The sequence below is a fragment of the Gymnoscopelus braueri genome (genome assembly GCF_963280865.1).
Source record: "Gymnoscopelus braueri genome assembly, chromosome: 19".
NCBI lineage: Eukaryota > Metazoa > Chordata > Actinopteri > Myctophiformes > Myctophidae > Gymnoscopelus > Gymnoscopelus braueri.
This window is the reverse complement of record NC_137621.1, coordinates 9,242,427-9,266,157: the sequence shown is the minus strand read 5'-3', so window position 1 is coordinate 9,266,157 and position 23,731 is coordinate 9,242,427. Positions and strand designations below refer to the sequence as shown.

The 23,731-nt window shown below is 39.8% G+C and overlaps 2 protein-coding genes across 3 annotated transcripts in view; both read right to left on the bottom strand.

Annotated features, from left to right (window-relative positions):
• sec23a (Sec23 homolog A, coat complex II component) overlaps positions 1-7,918 on the bottom strand; it is a 39,640-nt gene extending 31,722 nt beyond the window's left edge. For both annotated transcript variants that reach the window (XR_013932162.1, XM_080414755.1), the window contains exons 1-5: positions 7,850-7,918; positions 5,841-6,063; positions 3,739-3,796; positions 2,851-2,937; positions 1,826-2,062 (exon numbers count right to left, since the gene is read on the bottom strand). Coding sequence is in view for 1 of the 2 variants with exons in the window: in XM_080414755.1 (XP_080270881.1) it covers positions 1,826-2,062; positions 2,851-2,937; positions 3,739-3,796; positions 5,841-6,061 (603 nt within the window). In the remaining variant the exon portion in view is untranslated. The remainder of the gene's footprint in view (positions 1-1,825; positions 2,063-2,850; positions 2,938-3,738; positions 3,797-5,840; positions 6,064-7,849) is intronic.
• A 1,854-nt stretch (positions 7,919-9,772) lies between these two features.
• Positions 9,773-23,107, bottom strand: srp54 (signal recognition particle 54). The gene is made up of 17 exons (XM_080414760.1): positions 23,007-23,107; positions 21,659-21,748; positions 21,428-21,525; positions 19,456-19,547; positions 18,420-18,504; positions 18,076-18,180; positions 17,018-17,084; positions 16,837-16,894; positions 16,495-16,645; positions 16,208-16,356; positions 15,950-16,050; positions 15,503-15,589; positions 15,298-15,371; positions 14,623-14,731; positions 14,283-14,453; positions 13,542-13,637; positions 9,773-10,593 (listed from the first exon to the last, which is right to left on the bottom strand). The coding sequence occupies exons 3-17, from the start codon at positions 21,503-21,505 to the stop codon at positions 10,502-10,504; spliced, it is 1,515 nt and encodes a 504-aa protein (XP_080270886.1). The 5' UTR covers positions 21,506-21,525; positions 21,659-21,748; positions 23,007-23,107; the 3' UTR covers positions 9,773-10,501.
• Positions 23,108-23,731: the final 624 nt, after the last annotated feature.

Here is a 23,731-nt window from a genome sequence, read left to right as displayed (position 1 = left end):
ACTCATTACAATAGTATCAACTGTACAAGTAGGGACTCCTTCAGGGCTTGCAGGTCCTCGCCCTCCATGCAGCTTGTAGATTGGCTATTTCACCTATTTTTCAACAGATACATCATACAGATAAATGGAAACGATTCGGACAATAATCATGCAAAATAATTGCGTTTGTCTCAAATAATTGTGATCAGACGATAACGTGCCAACAGTGACAGGCCTGGTAGTCCTACGTAGGGCTGTCACGATTATGAAATTTTACTTGACGATTAATTATCGCTCAAATAATTATGATTAACGATTTAATTGCGTGGCTTTTAGGCCTTGTCAATAAAAGTTGCAAAGGGGCAGACATGACAAAAACTTAAATAAACTGAAAATGACCGATACCAATAATCAAAATAAATAATATATGCATTGAAGGAGCCATTCTGCCCTTGTGCCTTTAAGCCTGGTGTGGGCGGGTTCACCTTGAGGCTGGTTGCTGTGGCAACCAGCAGGTTCATATAGGCACAGGTGCAACAAGCCACTTAACGATGGCATGGTTTGGGTACACTGAGGAGATCACACGGTTTTTACCGTTCCTACTTTGCATTTGACAAAACCTTGCTGTATTCCCTGTTAAACTGAATAAATGGGAACCTCACCCAACAGCAGTTTATGGTTTGGACATTCTATCATTGAAACGCGTCAAAAACGGATAATCCCTGTACCCAGCCGAGTGGCGAAATGTTTGTTTGAAATAGTCACTACATGCATCATGGCCAAAATATGCCATGTTTAATATTTTGCACACAAAATGTCTCTAGGCGCGTTGTGAGCTTGTAGATCGTCTATTTCCACTGTTTTTTAAAATGTTTCAAAATGTATGAACCTTTCTCAATGTTATTGATTATATGATTATGCAAAATAATTGCGCTCATCTCAAATAATTGTGATCAAGCGATAATGTGCTTTGATTGATTGATTGAATACTTTATTAGTCATAAATGTAAACAGCACACGGTACAGTCAGACATTAGGGCTAAAAAGGATAACACAAAAAAAGTCCTGGGGACTTGTTTCCCATTGTGGTCCTATCGCAGTGGTGGAAAAAGTACTCAAATTCTTTACTTAAAGGGATACTTCACTTTCGGAACGGGGAAACATTTAAAAAATATTAAAAATAAATGAAAAAAGTAATGGAAAATTCATGGCCCCCTCACGCATTAGAGTGTCCTACTAATGTGTGAGGGGGCCTTTATTTTGCCATAACTTCTTTATTTTTTTTTTAATATATATTTTTAATGTTTATTTTATGTGAAAGTGAAGTATCCCTTTAAGTAAAAGTACCAATACTGCAATATAAAAATACTCTGTTACAAGTAAAAGTCCAGAATAAAAAATTTACTTGAGTAAAAGTACAAAAGTATTGGCATCAAAATGTACTTAAAGTACCAAAAGTAAAAGTACTAAATATTTGAAAATAGCCGATCTACAAGCTCACAACGCGTCGCGATGCGACGCGTTGTGAGCTTGTAGATCTGCTATTTTCAAATAGCCTAGGTTTAAAATAGGTTTAAAGTGGTTAATGTATGTTTCATTATATCATAGTTTATATCTGAAAAGTAACTAAAGTTTTCAAATAATTGTAGTGGAGTAAAAGTACAATATTTGCCTCTGAGATGTAGTGGAGTAGAAGTAAAAGTACTGGAAATTGGAAATACTCAAGTAAAGTACAAATACCTCAAAATTGTACTTAAGTACAGTATTTAAGTAAATGTACTTAGTTACTTTCCACCACTATGTATTCAATTCCATTGCCAACAGGCCTAGTACATAGGAGTCCTACCTGGATCTGCTTGGCGTTGAGGTCTTTGGTTCCTCTGAACACGTAGCTCTTGGAGATGCCCTCACAGCCCAGCTCGTGGACCTGGATCATTCGGCCGAAGGTGATGAGGCCCACCAGGGCAGCAGGGGGCAGCAGAGACAACGACATCTGCAGGGACTCCTTCAGGGCCTGCAGGTCCTCGTCCTCCATGCAGGTGTCCACCACGTACAGGAAGACCAGGGGCATCTGGGGACCACGCTGATACACAGACACAGACACAGACAGACAGACAGACAGACAGACAGACATTTGATTTTTGAATACACTTGACAAAAGGCACAATGCTAGTCACATTAAATTAAAGGAGCAGTTCACCCAAATCAATTACACACCCCATGAAACCTTGAATTCATGGATTCTTTTTTTATTTTATCGCATTCCTAAGCAATTAATTAGATTACCGGCGGAAAGATGCTAATGTATCCGGTAGGAGACTCAAAGTAGACGCTTTGTGTCTCCTACAGGAAATACACCCGGTCATCAAATTATTGGCTCAGGAATGCAACAAAAACAAAAAAAAATCATGAATTTAATGCTTCATAGGGTGTGTAATTGATAGAAAATAAGTAATTTTTTGGGTGAAGTACTCCTTTAAAGCTAAACTTAATCTCACAACTGAATTTTTTCCTAGTCTCTTGCTGCTGTTTTTATTTTTCCTAGTCCTAACATGCGATTTGTGAAACAGTGTGAAAGGAGTCCCCCTCCCCCCCACACCCCACACACACTAGCGCTGTGTTTCATAAACAATTAGCACAATATGTAGAATTATGACGTTTCGGTAGCCATACAGCCAACCAGTTTAAGAAATTACAGAGCATTATAGAGCAAAAACAGTATGGGGCCTAGCATAGATGGGCCTGGAGCCTGGGGGACTTCGGTCAACTAAGTAAATAGGGGGTTAAGTGGTTAAAATACTCTCGAATCACTTAGAGTTCACAAAGAGCTGACAGAGTGCATGGTTTAATGAATAATAATAATGTATTTACCTGTACAACATATTCTATAGTGGAGAACTGAGGCAGTAGTTCAGCAGGTTGGTTAACCTCAGAAATACCTGCATAGGTAGGAGGAAACTGGACACACACACACACACACACACACACACACACACAAATATAAAGCACTGTTTCCCAACAGACCCCACAGACCCATTTTTATGGGCCGCGAATAAATATCCCCAATTTTTTGTGTGTGTTTAATTATTATCATTTCAAAAGCTTTTTAAAAATGTCTATAGAAATTACAAAAAAAGATTGCTCACAAAGCGACGCATTGTGAGCTTGTAGATCGGCTATTTTCACTAGTTTGGGTTCTCTTTTGGGTCTCGAGCTAAAACCATACAGACTTCAAAGTAGCTTGAAGTGTGTGTGTGTGTGTGTGTGTGTGTGTGTGTGTGTGTGTGTGTGTGTGTGTGTGTGTGTGTGTGTGTGTGTTAGGGGTGTGCCGATACACTAATTTCACCAAACGATACGATATTTACGATACGATACGCACTTTTTTTATTATGAAAAATATATAGGGGAGAAAAAAAGCAAATGCAAACAAATAATTCTGTTTTTGCATTATTCAGATATGCGAACTTGTAGCTTTTCAGCTACAATAGCCGTTTTGAATCCAAATAGGGCAATAGTGTGACACCTGACCCAAAAAAAAAACATGTTGTCACCCTTTTCACCTCGGGGCTGTTTGCATGCCTGATTATTATTATTGTAAAAAAAAAAAAAAAATTGAAAACGATATTTTTTTCCCTCCAAAACGATACATATCGTCACGAAAACGTATCGCGATATATCGCGGGACGATATATCGGCACACCCCTAGTGTGTGTGTGTGTGTGTGTGTGTGTGTGTGTGTGTGTGTGTGTGTGTGTGTACCTGGTTTCTTTGGTAACAGAAGTTGCAGGCCCACAGTTTGGTTCTGTAGTCAACTTGACTATAAAGACACAAAGAGAGACACTTAATTAAAAACACACAATCGTCTTGTCATGGGGAACAAAGACAAGAAATTGTTTTACCTCACACAAAACAAACCCACACTACAGAACATCAAGAATCAGAATCATGATCAATCAAGAGAGAAACACATCAACAGAAACCTTCCCTTTATTCATCACTACATTGATGCATTATTTTTATTTTGTTAAAATAAGTGAAATAGCTCTATATCCCATAGTAACCAATGCTTGTTCAGTAATAGGGGACTCTCCGTCTCTCCGGCTCTATTTTCAGGTCGGGATGCGAACAGCCTTATTCCATGCAGTTGAAGCACAAGGGGGCGAGGGGGCGGGGCTGGCTATGTTAGTGCAGTGAGTGGCAGTTGGGGCAAACGCAGTTTCCACAACATCATTTACGATTCTGTGCCTATCGGTACATAACTCGGACGGCGCTTAGTCGACTAGCAGACCGTCGGCGCGGGCACTCACGCCTGGAGGCGCTCGGGCGTGCCTCCTCGGCCTCAAGGTCTGCTGAGTCGGCGCGCCTCCGTCATGGTCCAAAAAAAGTAGTCCGCGGTTGTTTGAAAAAGTATTGTCCCAAGCGGGAGTCGAAACAAGACTCCCAGTGGGGGTGGATCGGGAGTCCAATGATTATCGAGGTGCGCCACTGAGGCCGGTGCTGAGATTAGGTATTCGGGCTGTATTAGAATGAGCCTCGCCCAATAGGGGGCGAGGGTTCTCTCTCCTGATAGGATGAAGATATGTTATGTTTACTAAAGAGCTGGAGAAAGAGGAGATCCCTGTTACTGGACAAACACTCTAAAGCAGTGATACCAAAGGAATATTTACCTCTAGGCTTTATGCCCCCATGTTTTCATTGTTTTGTTTCAGTTTCTCAGATGTTTTTAATGGTGTGATGTTTCTTTTTATGCAACTAACTATTGTAGCACTTTGCGATTTTTTCAAATGTAAAGTGCATTATAAATAAAATCCATTATTATTATTATTATTATTACTACTACTACTACTATCACAATATAGAGCTTTAAAACTTTGTTTAACTCACAAAATACCACTTTAAATATTCACCAAAAAGAGCTAGTCTACAAGCCCACAACGCGTGAACTTGTAGATCGGCTATTTACTGTGAATGGATTTGGTGTAGAGGGGGAAGAAAAGAGTGAACCAAGTACATAGCAGACCCCAGTCAACTAAGTACAGTTTACCAAGTATAAAGGGTCTAAGTGGTTAAAGCAAAATGTCACTTTGGCAGAAACAGAATCTGCTTTGTTTGCATTGGTGTACGTGGACTTTGAGAAGTGTTTCACTGTGCAATGTCAGAGACTTTTGGATGATCAATTTCTAATCAACAGAGCAACTATTTAAGATATCAATCTCACCAATATTTGGAGTTACATCATGGCAACCTAACTACACAACCCAAACCAATACCAAAGTGTCAGTGTGCTTTAACAGCCATTCCCTTTCTAAGAGAGGAGCCACTTTAATCTGTGATTTAATCCTGGAAGGAAGACAGTTGCAAGAGACAGTTGCAAGAGATGTTTACAGTGTGGCTCTGTAGGAGGCGAGTCATCTAGAACAAGGGTCTCTGAGTCTGTTTGTCCGGGACTAATCTCCCAATCAACGCCAAATGTGTTGAGCAAATTTGAACTTTTACTTTATACTGGAAGTCAATATTGGGTTGAAACTTTGCCCAAATATGGAGATGGCTGATATCATATGCCTCTTTTTCGACTACAAGAAACGAAGTGAACCGTGTCGTGTCGTACAACGTATTTCACAGGTCCTGAATGTGTTTCCGCACGCTACGGCTAGGCTCCCCAGTTGTAGTTAAAATATTAACCTTAACCTGGAAAAGAGCTAATAGATGACTGACATCATAGACACATGTAGCCACGCTGTTGTAGATCCCTCGGTCTTGTTTTCTATTCGAATAGCATTCCGATATTGGACAGCAGGTGTGCGTCTGTGCATGTGTGTGTGTGTGTGTGTGTGTGTGTGTGTGTGTGTGCGTGTTCCTACCACAGCGGGTTGAGGACCGCTCTGCAGGTGGCTCTGCTGCAGAGAACCGGTTCGTACTGGATGGGAGGCAGGTCGGGTCGTTCCTTCAGAGGCGTGAAGAGGGCGGCCACGGGCACCACCATCCTGGTGGCCTCCAGCCGGCTGGACGGCCAGACGTTCCAGCTGAAACGCACGCCATCGTGCTCCTCGTTCTGAGCAATGTATTCTGGGAACGTGGACATGGCTGGAGAAGACATACACAGTTTAGTTTTATTTTTGGATACTGGACAAATATGATAAGAAAATACCATATAAAAGCGTTATCACATAGGAGGATATTAGTTAAAATGTTTACCTAGTAAGCTCTTTGCTCTTAAACCACTAAATACTTCAGAAACCTGTACATGCTCCACAAACCTCCTAATGCCCCCAGAAACCTAGTCTAAACATCCCTGATTATACTTTGTATATCAGAACACAGTGCCACTGTTTATTATACAGTATACCAACCAGGGGTCTTCAACCGGGGGTCTGGGACCCCTTTAGGGGGTCCTCAGAGTTACTACAGGAGGACCACCAAATCTTTGTGTGATATCATTTATCATTTTTTACAAGATATAATATTTTTTTACATACTGTAGATCACTTGAACCCTAGCATCCCTATTCTGTGGGGAACTTTAGCCAAAAATAGCAGATCTACAAGCTCACACATCGGCTATTTTCAGCAAAGAGGTTTGGTAAGAAAAGAAAGAGAAAGGAGTACAGAGTGAAGGTCAAGTTGTCTAAGTATTGACGGTTTAAGTGGTTAAATGTCTGAAAATACACATTAACATGAATCCAACATGACAGCGCTGTCAAACAAGTATATGAAGCTATCTATGAAAAAGTTTAGTCCGCAACACAATTGTATACAATGTGTAGTGGGGGTCCCCGCTTCATCTCTCTCTCTCAGCTAAGGGGTCCTTGGCCTGAAAAAACATTGAAGACCCCTGCAGTATAAAGTATTATACAGTAGGTCTAAGATGGCCTACTACTTAACATACAAGAACATTTAGATCTATAATGAATAAGATGTTTATATAACTTTGTGTAATAGATTTATAATGACTATTTATAATGACTAAGATGTTTATATAACTTTGTGTAATAGATTTATAATGACTATTTATAATGACTAAGATGTTTATATAACTTGATGTAATAGATTTATAATGACTAAGATGTTTGTACCTAGTAAGAACATAATGGTTTTTAATGACTAAGCTGTTTAGGCCTATATCAGTGTTTAAGAGTAAAGCTCATGATGACTAAGTCATTATACATAACACACTGATAACTCAATATTACACCCAAATGTGAAATTACTACTACTGCTACTGACTGCACCATTACCACAACTATAATACACATCTAATGACTTATAGACTGGTACTAAGAGTGAGACTCACTCCATCTCAACACATTCATTTTACAAACTTTTTTCTTTGCATTTAAACACAAACTTGATGACGATGATATAAAAGTTTTCACAATGTTTCACCATATGACACAGGAACTTAAAGTTAGTCACCAAATTCTCCTTTTAATTTCAGAGCTTGTCAATAGATCATATGATAATGTAATCATTAACTAATATGATGTCTGGGTGTATTGATCAAAGTGTCTGATGCCAAGTCAGCCTAGTGCAAACTTAACATTCATTATTAGTGTTACAGACAGTACAGTCAATGAGAGAAACATTATGGCACTTTGATATGATAATAATAATAAAGTCAGGTCATTGTAACATTATAATGATTATTATTATTATAACATTTAAATTCACCAGACCTGTAGTAACCTAAGCAGCTAGCTACCCAGGGCTAGCCAAGATTAGCTAGTCAAAACAAAAAAAAAACATGATTCCTTTTATCAGACTTGACATTTATAAATGAGACCCTCGGATGAACATGGAGACACAGCCTCTCCTCCATCCATAACTCATAACTCACAGGGTTAAAAATCAAACAGAGGAGAGTCAATATTTACCTGATATTCACAGTGCAGCAGCTCCTCCACACACACTCACTCAGTGCTCTGCTCCCTGCTCCCATAGACCAGGCACACTGAACTAGAGGTAACTTTTACCTTGAAGACACTACGTGTAAGGCAGGCAGGCCGCACCCGGCAGCATGCCAAACCAGCAGCCATTCAAATTAATTCATATATATATATATATATATATATATATATATATATATATATATATATATATATATATATATATATATATATATATATATATATATATATATATATATATATACACGTATATACATATATATACACATATATTCAAGTAAATAGTCATTATTCAAAAGTACAAATTACAAAGTGCTTTTCAATATCAATGCATTACTGACATCTGTATTGATATTTAGAACAGTAAGAAACTAAATGTTAAAAATATAAATAATGGGTTAGGGTTATTTTGTTTTGTTCGTTTAATTATATTTGTTTTAATATTTTTTAAACACTCCAGAACTTTACTTAGTTTGATAAAAAATACCTAAAAGATAAAATCAAACAAGAAATAAAAAACATTCCAAAACTCTACTTAAATATAATACTCAAATACATTCACTTTGGTGTCCAATCACTGCTACTCTCTCTAGTGGAAGATTATACGCAATCATTTAAAAAATCAAGTAGGCTGTTCTTAACAAAACAATTACACAAAAACACATGAAATGTGTCTGTGACGCAGTGCTACCTTAAACGCAACCAGGGTAAAAGAAAATACCTCACGTCACCCACTGACAACGTAGCAAAACAAGATGGCGGCTCACAGCCACGTAGAGAGAGAGGGGGCGTGGCCACCCGGCGGCCCAAATTCCATACATGCCAAAGTGTGCCAAATAAATAGGTGACATTTCTTTTAATGTCCAAAACCTTAGTAACGTAGCCTACTACATAAATAGTACGTGAAATGCATTCTAATTTCTAATTCAACATACATTTGTGTATGCACTCAAAATGTTGAACAATAGCATACTAATAATAAGGTAGTACAGTGGGGTGGGTTTCAAACTTTTTGTGCCCAGGGCATACAAATCTAAGATGTACAAGCTCTTAGTGAGCGTGTGTGTGTGTGTGTGTGTGAGACTGTGTGTGTGTGTGTGTGTGTGTGTGTGTGTGTGTGTGTTTTGAACATTTAAAATAAAAAATACGAATTGATTTAAAATCCAGAACGTCTATAATCCATCCTTCAATGAATCAATCAATCAATCAATGAATCAATCAGTCATTCTGTCAATTCATCTTTTACAGTATAGAATTCAACTCTGTATTGGGAGATGAGTGTGCATAAAGTTCTGATAGTACATTTAAATATAACTTTAAAAGATATATAGTTGTATTAGTATACTGTATTTTGCAATGATGTGTGGGTTTCACAAAATCCCATGGCACACCTGGTCACCGTTAAGGAACCACTGAGAGTATACAGTATGTTATTTTTATCACACAGTTCTACTTATTATATCGTTGCTGTCGGACAGAAACCTCCTATCTCCATATTCTAACTTTTTATTTTTCATAAATTAACGCCCTAGTTGGTCATACTACCGTGTCACACAAAAGCATCAAAGGTAGCAGATGCACAAAGTCCAATTTTGAGCTTGTATATCTTCTACTTTTGAATTTGAATACTGAAAAGTAACAGTTTTGGACAGGTTTCCACCCCACGGAGACGATATGACAGCCTGTAATATTATAATCATTACATACACGGTACATTGCATAATACATTTACTCATATAGGCTTATCATTTTAGCAGCCTGGTTCAGAATGCATGTCTTCCAATGCCTTCATCCACAGCTGCTTTATAAAACTAAGTCAAGTTTTGTGCATTTGTACACATAAAATTGCAACCAATTACACACAATTAATTAAACACAAAATCATTTCAATTAAGTCTTAACAGAAGAATGTTTAATGTTTTTTACAATAAAAACAAAGCACACAAGGCTTATTAAAATGTTGCAATACAAATCTTTATTAGAACATGACAAAAATATTGTCACAAACTAATTATTTTGTTGTATTATCCGTCCCAGCCTCCTCTAAACAAGGCGTTAGTACAGTTAACTATACAGGTAAATAAACCTGTTTTTTTATAATCTTATACACAAAATACAAATTAAAGACTTTTATTATCATGGCGACCATCATAGTCATATCTCCTCCTGTTTTAAGCTGACAATAATCAGAGAGTTTTACTGGTTTCTATTTAAAGTCCCAGGGTCTGTTTTACCCTCCTTTCTCTGAACAGTAGAAAAGAACCTTGGTTCTCAAAGTGGGGAGCGAGGGGACCCCCAGGGGTCTTTGAGAGGGTTCGAAGGGTTTTTGTTTGGCTAAATTATTGATAGTTAGGAACCAAATGGATCTCCTTACAGATCTGTAACTGAGTGTACAAAACGGAACCAAATGGACCCGTAACACTCAGAGTTATGGGGGGGGGGTCCATGGCCCTAATGATTACCAAACCCGGGGGGGTCCTTGAAATTAAAACGGTTTGAGAACCCCTAGAAAAGGAAGAAACAACTAATTCAAACGACTGAGATGAGAACAAAACAGAACATGGCAGGAAGTTTAACCCCCCCCCCACCCCCACATGGTCACATGACTGCTGGGCGTGGTCACATGTTGTTGAAGCCCATCATGCCTTTCATGTTGCCAGCAGCTCCTTGCTGGAACTGTCTCATCATGGACTGGAGACCGGCCATGCCACCTGCACACACACACACACACACACACAATTTAATGTCAGTGGTGGAAGAAGTACTCTGATGTTTTCCCTTAAAGCTACACTATGTAACTTTCCTCCTCTACCCCGGATTTAAATCTGCGCAAGTGCTGACATGTTGACCATCAGGTCAACATTTGTGTCAGATCCTGTGTCTAGGTGAGACATGACCTTTGACCTAAGTGTCTCAATAGAAGAGCAGGAGAAAAAATACAACCACCCCAATTGCATAAGTTATATTGTATTGACAGACAACATTTTATTCATTAAAAAAAAGTTACATATTGTTGCTTTAAGTAAAAGTAGCAATACCACAATGTAAAAGTACTGTTACAAGTTAAAGACCTGCATTCAAAATTGTACACTTTTTTGTGTGAAAGTAAGCCAAATCGGTCATTCTTTTTTCAAAAGAAGCAGGTCTACTGTACAAGGCAAGCTCATAACACGTTGCCATGATGTGACATAATTGCCAGACATGTTTTATGGGGAGGGGGGGGGGTAATTAACATATTGCCCTACTGCCCTAAAGGGACCTTGCATTGTAATGACACACAGGCACACACGTGTCCACTGTTATCTGATGATTCAGTTTACAATGACATCATCCAATCAGTGCGAGTTGCTTGATTGGCCTTGCTGAGGCCGCCAATGCTATCAAGGATACTGGAAAGTGTAAAGTTTACACTTTCCAGTATCCAGTATCCGTGAGTGCATGTGTACTATTCAGTGCGTTTACACTGTAAACGCACTGAATAGTACACATGCACTCACGTGCACTCCAACACACACACACTGACATGGATGCACTAACATGCACTCCAACACACATACACTGAGTTACAGACTCTGGCAGGAACTTCAATTGTTTATGGTGCTACTTATAAAAGTTTGTGCGTTTCACAAAGCAACTTAGAAGTTTCTGATAGAGTCATTCCCTGGTACCAGTCCGTTTGTATTCAGGGATTAAAGCAAGACAAATAAATAAATACAAATCTGAAGGTGAATATTTTTGTCCAGTCCCAATCTGTGATTTGTGAAACGCGTGAAAGGTGCACTGACGCTAGCGTTGTGTTTCATAAACGGGGAGGAAAAGTGGGACCAAGAGAAAAAATAAGAAACCAGGAACACGGTGTGCAAACCTGTTGGGTTGGGAACACCACATAACAGGTTTTAAGCTATACAGTTAGTTACTTAATATTCTCTTCAGATTCGTACTCATTGACTCGTCAATATTAGAGAAAACAGTGTTTCCCAGATGTTCTTTACTGTCTTCACTGTGTGTGCCAATCCATGCTTCATTTTGTAACTGGCTGACACAGTAAATGAGAGAATGCTCAGCCAGACAATACACCAAGAATAATACCCCACTTTACAGTGAGAACAGACTAATATTATTTCATAAACCTACATTTATAGTGTAAATGGTGCATTTTCATATTCACAGCGCATTACAATGTGCATTGCATCCACACACCGATGGTGGAGAAAACCATGCGAGGCACCAACATGCTCACCGGGAGCAGTTAAGAGTTTCAGTGTATTGCTCAAGGACAATTCGACAGGAACTCTGGGGAAGACCAGGATCAAACCGGGAACCTTCCGATTCCCAAGCGGCCGCTGTGCCTCCTGAGCCACTGCTGTCACAGCACCTTGTACAGTGTGCTGTGCCAGTAGGCTACTAAACCCATTACATGGTGATCATAGCTATTGATATGGCAAAATCACAAGCAGTGTATTTACTAGTCAAAGATTTCCTCTGGCAATTAAAATGCCTCAAGTGTCCCTGCAGGAACCTCGGCCTCAGACAGCCCATGAGTACAAAGTCCATTTATGTAGTAAAACAAGGCAGGACTCAGCTACCCATTATGCAACACAAAACATAAACAATGACGGTACAGTCTGAGGTAAAGCCTCATCCATACGACAGGATCGCTTGCCAAAAGGAACAGATCTAAGCTAATGACGTGACACGTTAGCGTATAGATCAGTTCTTTTTGGCAACGCGATGCAATTTAAATTAAGTTTGTTTAATGAAATGCTTTATCATTAAAATGTGTCGTGAAAATAGCCGATCTACAAGCTCACACGTGTCACAGCTGCAAGGTGCTGCACACTTGTAGATCTGCTACTTTCGCTGGCATTGATCTTGTGTTTCTACAGGTACGGTTGATTTTCACCCTCAATGCAGTTTGCATTGAGGGTGAAAATCACACTGTACCTTTATTCTGTTATTAGGTTCCCCTCCCATCACCTTTCTATTTATACAGGCTCATCTCAAAAGTAACCCTGAATCAAGTTTTTAATGAGTGGTTGACTAACTTGGACTAATTCTAACTTCAGTTTCTTGCAGGTCTCCATTTTGGAGACTATACGATCATCATCAGAATGACACAATTAGCCTTGAATGACAGGGGAACATGCGGACAGCGAGTTGTTACTTGACAACTAGCACACACTAACCCTTAATTGAAAACAAGTTACATTGAACAAAGGGTCTACAAATAATCGGTTATAATCAATCTGGTAGGACCAACTTCCACCTGCCTGTTGATTCAGCGAGAAGGCGTGGCATCAGTCTGTCCTCCAGCCAGTCTAATATACAAATCTACTAGGAATCGTAACTCGTAAACTATTTGGATGGCTGGGGACCTATCATTATTTGGACATCAGTAGACCAGCCAGTAGGCTGCGTTCTGACGACTGAGGTCAACTCCTCGTCCACAGCGATCGCTGTTGCCGACCCCATTTTCTGCGATAGACCAGTCCCATTGCACTGCTCCCTTTTAGGCATAAAGTGTGAACACACACACACCTTCACACTCGCACACTTGACCTTCATGGGATATTTCAGCCTCGTAAAAAGCAGAAACTGTAGCTGCTAGACTCTAGCTGTTCACTGCAGCACTAGTAAAAATAATAAAAATGATTGTTACCCATGTGATGCAGGACTCGGGGGTCCATCATCTTGGCCATCTGCTGGTTCAGCTTGGCCATCTGAGACGGGTTCACGTTCTTCGACATATCTCCACCTGAAAACACACAAAACAGAACGTCAGCATGGGAAGAGCATGGGCTAAACCCAACCTGTTGCCAGAGGTGGAAGAAGTACTCATATTTTTGACTTACACAAAATGTGCAATACCACAGTGTAGAAACACTCAAGTACAAGTAAAAGTCCTGCATTCAAAACATTTGCATCAAAATATAAGGATAAGGATAAGGATAATTCCTTTTAACAGGTCGTTCATGAAAGTCCTTGCGGTCTTGTTTCCAATGAGAACCTGTGAGCAATTGGGGTTAAGAGTCTTGCTCAGGGACAAATTTCATATCATCGGCACATATGCTGGGATAGCCTGGAATCGAACCTGGGGCAACCAGGGCCAGCTGGTTCCCTAGGCGGGCTCACTAACCACTCAGCTATGGCCGTACTTACAGTACCAAAGGTAAAAGTACTCATTATGCAGAATGACCAATTGTTCCCCTTCTAAGTTCTAACATCTGAGAAAGCTGAGACCCCACCCCACTATGTGCACGTGCACGCACATACATGTTAGCCATTTATATAATTGTTAAACAGGTACTTGTACGACTTATAATACTTATAAGTCGATATTTGCATGACTTTTTCACAAAACCGCCGGCTGTGATTTCAATGTAAAAGAAGGAGTTGGAACCTTTGAAAAGTCCTTTGATGCCTCCCATCTTCTTGACCATCTGGGCGAACTTGGTGTACTGGGTGAGCAGCTCCTGGACATCCCGGGTGGCCACCCCGGCCCCCCGCGCCACCCTCTGGATCCTGTTGGGAGCTTTACTGAACAGCTTAGAGCCGTCCTTGTTATCCAACTCTGACAACACAACACAAAGCGAACACAAGCTGCTTTTATGTGCAAACATACTTTTTATAAAGGATTGAATTAATTACGATTTACTGTTCTGCATGCGTGTGTATAATCTATAATTTTTTGAGTATATCTATACGTGTGTGTGTGTGTGTGTACGCTAGTGCACGCGTACCTTGGTCATTCATACTGTCCATGATGGTCATGAGTTTCTTCAGTCTGGCCATGCTCTCCTGTTCATTTCCTTTACTCATGAAGTCACTGCCGAACCCTGGAATCATGCCCTACAAGAACACGACACACACATTACAACACACTGACACACTTCTACCTACGTCACAGAGAGTCCAACCGAACACTTACTGCACCTTTAACATGTACCTGCATAGATACAACTGCTTGGTTGGGAAGTGACATGACACTGTGTCTAGAGGTCAAACCTCTCTCTATGCATATTTTAATTATACACACACACACACACAGGGGGGCCCGTCACAATCATTACATAATCGGAATTATTTGAGATAATCGCAATAATCGTCTTTCTGCATAATCGTCATAATCATTTCCATGTTGAAAAATGTTCATTATATTTTCAAACATTTTCAGAAATAGTGGAAATAGCACATCTACAAGCCCAAAACGCACCACGATGTGACACGTTTTGAGCTTGTAGATCGGCTTTACGAAGCCTAAAAGCCATTTTTATTCATAATGTTCCAACGTTCAACAGCAGAAACACAATTAAAATCGTTAATCGCAATTTGAGCGACAATTAATCGACAAGTACAATTTCATAATCGTGACAGCCCTAACACACACTTGGAAAATGTACTAGTACAGCATTTACCATAATCTGTCCAAACGGTCCCATCTTCATGATGTTCTGAAACTGTTCATACATGTCCCGCAGAGTGAACTGACCTGCAACGCAACAACACACACATTAACACATTAAGCTGGCGCTATGAGCTTATATATCTGCTATTTTTTTAATAGCCAAAGAAATCTTAATACAGTTTCCCATCTAACCGACAGGCAGGCAGTTTTCTCACCATGTTTCAGTTTGTCGATGAGCTCCTCGTTGTCGTCCAATTTCAGTTCGTTAACTTTGTCGATCAGACCTTCGATGTCTCCCATTCCTAACAAGCAACACAAAAACCAATGTCTTCATGAGGGCTGTGCAATTAACCTAAAATATATCGAAAAACTGATATTTAGAACCAATACCCAACTTATTAATCAATTTATGAAGAAACAGGGCTTTTTTTTTATTAGAAAAACTTCTAACCCGAACCACTTAACCCTGTATTATACTTTGTCATACTCAGTGTTGACAATATGAATCCATCCATTACAACAGAAACTCGCTTATAAAACTACATTTTTCATCTGTTATAAAGTAAAGTGTTCATTTGATCACAGATATGTTACCCAGCATTTGCTGATGAAGGGCTCTGTTTATTTCTAAAAGTCAAGTGTTAATTTTAGACATTAATTACCCAGCAGTTTGCTGATGAAGGGTTGTGTTTTAAAAGGCTCGAAGTCATCGATGTGTTCCCCTGTTCCGATGAAGATGATTGGACTCTTAGTTGCAGCAACACTGAAAAGACACCAAATACAATGTTAACACAGTCAAATTACCGTTACACTGAGTACTACTAAATACAATGCTAGTACCATCACATTACCTTTATACTGTGTACTATAGGGTAATACTGTATGTAGTGTGATCTGTGTACCATGTAATGAGTACTTACGCACTAAGGGCCCCTCCTCCTTTGGCGTGTCCGTCCAGTTTAGTAACGATGACTGAGGCTACATCTACTTTGTCTTTAAAAGCTTTAGCCTGAGACTCACAGGCCTGGCCGATGGACGCATCCATCACATACACTATGTTGTCTGGTTGCTGAAAACACACAAACACACACACACACACACACACACACACACACACACAGGCTGTCAATTCTCTGCACTACAATTATATTAGTTTAGTGCCGCACAAGTATTATATTATATTATCTGCAATACATATAATACTGACCACAGCGTTGGAAACTTGCAGCATCTCTTCAAACAGGGAATCTTCTTGTTTGTGTCGTCCACTGGTGTCAACGATGATGATCTCAAAGTTCTCTGTTTTAAACTTTTCTACTCCTTCTGCGGCAATGACCACTGGATCCATCTCTGTGTAACTGGATAAGTAAATATAATAAAATGAGCACTGCATCCATCTCTGTGTAACTGGATAGGTAAATATAATAAAATGGGCACTGCATCCATCTCTGTGTAACTGGATAGGTAAATATAATAAAATGGGCACTGCATCCATCTTTGTGTAACCGGAGACAATAAACACATGTGTGTGTGTGCGTGTGTGTATTACCTTCCATAGAAAGGGATTCTGGCTTTTGTAGCATTCTGTTTCAACTGATCAAAGGCACCTAAAAATGAAAGAAAAACATTTAACCGACATTAAAATACAAACATGTAAAATGTCATACAGACAGAGACAGACCGGCAAACAGAGAGAGACAGACAGACAGATGGACAGACAGGATATGTACCAGCTCTGAAGGTGTCAGCACAGATCAAACAGGTCTTCCAGCCTTTTCTTTGGTAGTAGTACGCCAGCTATAGACAAAACACATGATGTCATTGAGATGTCATCTGTTCACTAAACTACAACACGTGGTGTCATCTGTGCTCTGTCTTATGTCAACACATGATGTCATGTGTTCACTCTTAAGCCCAGACCAACGATTCGCAACGGAATTAGTTGCAACCTGCAACAAAGTCCAAACTGTACATACAACATAATCATGCAACTGGACACCGAGCTGTGGCTGATTGTCGTTTCTATGGAAATATGTGATAAACAACAGACAGGGCTGCTCCTAAACTGGACAGTGACAGACACGAGGAGCAGGGATAGTTTACTGATTCCATAGCACTTCAACCGGTTATATTTTTTGTATGGCCGATATTGTAGATACTAATCTTGCATAAAAATATGAACTGGCTCTCCTTTCTCTCGCTTGCTCCATTTTTCTCCCTCTCGTCAGGTAGCCTACATGCGGTAAAAAAAGACTTTCAGTTGTGTGTTTGTGTCATACACACAAAGGGTGCGAAATTGCGCACCGGAGAGCACTCGCCTATTAGTTTGTATTGGCCAGTGCGCTCAGTGCTGTATTTCCGAACGCACCCAAAAACACACAGCGCCTGTGTGTGAGAGAGCGACAGAAAGCGACAGAACATACCGCAAGTTTCTCGTGTGTCATTCTTTTTTGTCATTTTGTTGTTATATAAACATGGTAATTCTGCCAAAAGGTGATAAGCAGATCTCATTTCTGCCATTGTTTAGTTGTTTAAATCTGTGCGCGTGAGTGTTCCCAGAGAGAGTGGTATGGATTGGTTAAATGTTTGATAGCTTCTGCAACGTTTTACTTGCGATCGATTGAATAGAATCACTTGCGACGCAATGAGACGGCATGTGCCGACTTGCAACGGGGTAACTCAGACCACAGCAATGGTCTCTGCAACGGTTCCATCACGGTGTGAATCATTGGTCTGGACTGGGCTTTTTGTAAGAACGATGATAACTTATGTGTGCGTGTGTACGTACCTTAGAACAGGTGGTGGTTTTTCCACTGCCCTGCAGACCAACAAACATGATGACGTTGTTCTTCCCTTTGGTTGGAGTCCAAGCCTTCACACCTGGATCAACCAGCTACACACACACACACACACACACACACACACACACACAGTTACCTGGTTGTTTTTCTCACAACAAATATGTTAGCTAAGTATAGTCATAGTAGCAGTATAGTAGCATAATGTCATATATGTAGTATTATAATAACATGTAGTAGTAGTATGGTAAACATTTTGTAGTAGCATATATGTAGTAGTAAGGTATACATTATGTAGTAGAGCTCTATACTAAATATTATAGTTCACACACACCTTCACCAGTTCTTTAAAGACAGCATGTTGAATCATCCTTCTCTTGTTGAGACCAGAAGCCATCTCCTCCAGGTCAATGGCAGACCTACACAAGAACACACACAATATGACCTACAAGAACAACACACAACATGACCTGCAACAACCTACATTACGTCTGCTAGCTACTGAATACAGCGACAGGTGGAACTGGAAAAAAGTATAATTGACATTCAACCTGGTACACAATTAACTCTAGTACTGCTGGTTTTCTATCCTACCAGGACGTCTAGTACTGTTGGTTTTATGTCCTACCAGGACCTCTGGTACTGCTGGTTTTATATCCTACCAGGACCTCTAGTATTAGTAATGCTGGTTTTATGTCCTACCAGGACTCTAGTACTACTGGTTTTCTATCCTACCAGGACCTCTCGTACTGCTGGTTTTCTGTCCTACCAGGACCTCTAGTACTGCTGGTTTTATGTCCTACCAGGACCTCTAGTACTGCTGGTTTTATGTCCTACCAGGACCTCTACTACTGCTGGTTTTATATCCTACCAGGACCCCAAGTACTGCTAGTTTTATATCCTACTAGGACCTCTAGTACTGCTGGTTTTATATCCTACCAGGACCTCTACTACTGCTGGTTTTATGTCCTACCAGGACCTCTAGTACTGCTGGTTTTATATCCTACCAGGACCTCTACTACTGCTGGTTTTATATCCTACCAGGACCTCTATTACTGCTGGTTTTATGTCCTACCAGGACCTCTACTACTGCTGGTTTTATGTCCTACCAGGACCTCTACTACTGCTGGTTTTCTATCCTACCAGGACCTCTAGTACTGCTGGTTTTATGTCCTACCAGGACCTCTAGTACTGCTGGTTTTCTATCCTACCAGGACCTCTAGAACTACTGGTTTTATATTATAGTAATACTGTATAGTACATATGAGTTGTACAGTATTGTATACACGGTATAGTATAGTGCAGTATAACACAGTATTGTATAATAATAACATAACCGTACAGTACGATTGTACTGCAGTAATACTTACTTGACATTTTCTCGTAGCTGTTTGACAAGTTTAATGTTGACATCGGCCTCTAACAGAGCAGCACAGACCTCCTTCAACATGGAGTTTAACACCTGAACACAGAAGAACATTCACATCAGAGCCTATGTTAATTTCGTCGACTAAAACTGACGAAAAATATTCGTCGACTACCTTTTTTCACTGACAAAAACTAAATAAAAACAAAGCTATGATGACTAAAACAGACAAAATATCTTGACAATTTCGTCAAACAAATAGAAAAATGTTAGGGAGGGACTAGTGGAGGAGAGATCCAGTAGGACTAAAAGAAAAGTCATTTTATGTTTGGTTGAGCTCTGAAAATGGGAGATCACAACGCGTCGCGCTGCAAGCTTGTAGATCGGCTATTTTCAGCACGCAAACTCGTGTAAAATTTTGGGCGACAAAATCAACTGTAGATTTGGTCGACTAAACGAAATCTTTTCAGATGACTTAAAAATGACTAAAACTAAATTTTATTCAAAAGACTGACTAAAACAAAATCAAAATTTGCTGTCAAAATTAACCCGTATATTGGTCTGGCCGATATAAAGGCTGTTATTAGACCTTTTGACAACATTGGTATCGGCAATAATGCTGCAGCCGATGTGACACGATTTCTTTTTTACCACTTTCAACCTGGCGTCCCTATTTTGTCCCTATGTCATGTCATGTGAAAATTGTCACGTTTTCAAGGTTACAATATGTGAGCTTGTAGACTGGCTATTTTTGACCAGTTTTGGCCTTGAGTGGTTAAATGAAATGGAGGTTCAGTTGATGTGGTTTGGTTGTTCATTGCATAATTTCAGCTAAATGTTCTTCTAAACTTGTTTTAATGTATAATATAAACTATATATTATACATATGTTTGTGTTCGCCAGTCTGAAAGGCTGAGAGGCGAAGACTATGTTTTCTCCCCTGTCCATGTGTGTAACTGCATACAGCTAATCTGGGACGATGCAGGACCAACCTGCATCAAACTGTTCATGCACACTTCCAGTAGGCCAAGGAAAAACCTCCCACCATAAATGTTTCAAATTGGCCTCACAATGGTGCTATAACAGGCTGCTTTATGTTTTGGCCTATAACTCTTGAGCCCTAATCGGTACAGTAGACAAAGAACAATGTTTTCTCCCAATATTCACCCTGCCCGTTGCCACCCAACTCGATTTTCTAGTTTTTCCCACATTGAGGGGCCTCTGAACAACACAGAGCGAGGGTGATTTCAATTACAATTTAGGCAATTAGCACTAGCTCTTAATCCAGAGCGATTTACATTAAGCACGGTAAACACAAGCCGGTAATACATCAATGGCATACTAGAGATGGTAATCTAGAATCATAGGTAAACCAAGAACCTATCATCAATCTACTCTAAACAGTACAATATTTAAAAAAAAATCTATACATTGAAACTATACATATATATATACCTATACCATATACCTATAACTATAGGATGCCTGGTCAACAAATGAACCTGGTATCTGTCTATATGCATAGATATCTAAATTACATTTTAACCTTTGCATAAGTCTGCAAGGTCGTTGAGGCTATGGCAAGTGCTACGGTGGAGTCTGAAGAGCTGAGTCTTCAGATTATGGCGGCAGATTGGGAGTGATTCTACAGTTCTAACTGCATTATGGGGAGTTCATGCAACAGTTTGGGAGCCAGAAGGGAGTCTGGAACGTGTGGAGCGTTGTCCCAGATGTTTTAGGGAAGGTTCTGACAGCTTCCCTGTGTTAGCTGATCTATTACACCCAAAGGGGCACCACAAATGCTACAAATGTCCCCGTTTGTTGCAGATTTGTTGACAACGCCTAAAAAGGCAAACAGATATTATGACCGTTAATCAGCCTAACTGCCTAACTGTCAGATGGAAAAGAAGCTGCACTGCTATGAGATCTATGATGTTTAAGAACACGATGAAACTGAAATCGTATAAATCCATTACCTCTTCATTGATGATCGTGGCGTTGCTGAGAGACCTCAGCGCGGAGGTGATCTTCCTCCCCAAGTCGGCGAGCACCATGGTGGCGACGCGTCTACCGCCTGCAAGACAGACAACACTTAAAACTCTTGTAACCATGCCATGGTGGCAGAGCAGAACTTAGACCGTTTCCAACAGGTCCCTGATTCAACAGAACATTCACTGACAGACGTCGATCACATGACATCAACTTACTAGATCAGGCGTGAAGATTAAGTCCTTCTGCGTCTGTTCTTGGAGATGAGGGGGAACCTTCACCAGATGTTCTCCAGACAGACAATCAGCCTGGACAAACACAGACATAAGATCAGTCTGGACAGCCTGACAGATAGCTCATCAGTCTGAACCGATGGAGGGAGGGAGGCAGTGGTGGAAAAAGTACTCGAATGTTTTACTTAAGTAAAAGTATCAATACTGCAATGTAGAAATACTCTATAAGTAAAAGTCCAAAATAAAGAATTTACTTGAGTACAAGTACAAAAGTATTGGTATCCAAATGTACTTAAAGTACCAAAAGTAAAAGTACTAAATATTTGAAAATAGCCCATGTATAAAATAGGGCTAAAGTGGTATTTCATTATATCATAGTTTATATCTGAAAAGTAACTAGTAACTAAAGTTTTCAAGTAAATGTAGTGGAGTAAAAGTACAATATTTGCCTCTGAGATGTAGTGGACTAGAAGTAAAAGTATTGGAAATTGAAAATACTCAAATAAGTACAAATACCTCAAAATTCTACTTAAGTACAGTACTTAAGTAAATGTACTTAGTTACTTTCCACCACTGGTCTGGACAGCCTGACAGAGAGCACATCAGTCTGAACCGATGGAGGGACAGACAGACAGACGACCGGTTTCGACAGACAGACAGCATGTAGTATCTGTCTCTGGATTCAGTAACGATCAAACGCACTGACGCAGACAAAGATCGCATTGTTTAAACATGTTTTTACTTTTAATACGACATGCAATCTAATATCCATACTTGAATAACAATACATTTGTATCAACAATTAATTTAAAACTAGATGTCTAAAATAGAACTGTCATGTTATTTTGCATATGCACATAACAGTAAAGGATGTTGACAAAATAATGTTTGTTAGCTCAAACAGCTGACGCCGAGACTTCACACACAAACCGGTTACCTATGGAATTCTGTGACCCTAGTACTGATTTTTATTTTTTTATTTTTTACATATTCTGGTCTATTGACGAACGCGACGGTAAGAGAGAGACCGCAATCGTTTAGTCTGTCAAATAAATCCTAGGTGATGTCCAACATTTGTTAATTTCAAAACCAAACATCCCCAAACGCCAAACTAACGGACTGAGCAGGAAGCAGGATTCGATGGGTCACCGAACGCGATGTAACGCATCAGCCACTAGCTTTAGGTTAGCAGCAGCGACGCTAACAAACAACAACGGTTTGGTTCAGGATTCCTTCGGTTAGTAGGAGGAGGTCAACCGTTACATTGTTTCACAGTTCAAACACATTAGATCTCACAACATTATAGATATAAAACAGACACACGTAGATGTACCTTTTAAAGCTCAGTCAGTCAGTCCGCTGATCTCCACACAACACACAGACGCCACAGTGATCGTCATCAAACTCCAACGTAAAACCGGAACTAGCAGTGTTCGTGTTGCCAGATCTTGTGAGAGATATAAGCAACCAGGGGCCAGTTGCACCACCTCACACTAAGTTCAAACTTAGCCTAGTTATAGCTTATTAAATGGCTTTAAAAAAGCCATTTAACCCATTTAGCCGGGAAAGTATGTCTGTAATTTTTAGTTTCTTTGGCTATTCAAAAATAGCAGACATACAAGCTCATAGCGCGGCACCGAGTGCGTGCTATGAGCTTGTAGAATCTACAAGCTGTAGAATCTATCTGTAAATCTATATTTAAAAATATATATATATTCAAAGATTTGCACACATTTTCACGATAAAAAAAAAAGCAAGCATAGCGCTGCACTCGGTGAGCTATGAGCTTGTATATCTGCTATTTTTGAATAGCCAAAGAAATCTAAAATGACACAGATACAGGTCATTATGAGTATGCATGCACTTCATCACAACACCTCCAAGGCCTTAAAAACAAGGCTCCAAACATCCCAAAACTAGGATTGGATTGGATGGCTTAGGTTGAGGACAGAGTACAGCAACTTGCTATGGGCCTGGTCTTCAAGATACACCACAACATTGGGATCCCCCTGTATTTGTCAAAATACTTCCAAAATTTTAATGAAGTCCATGATCATA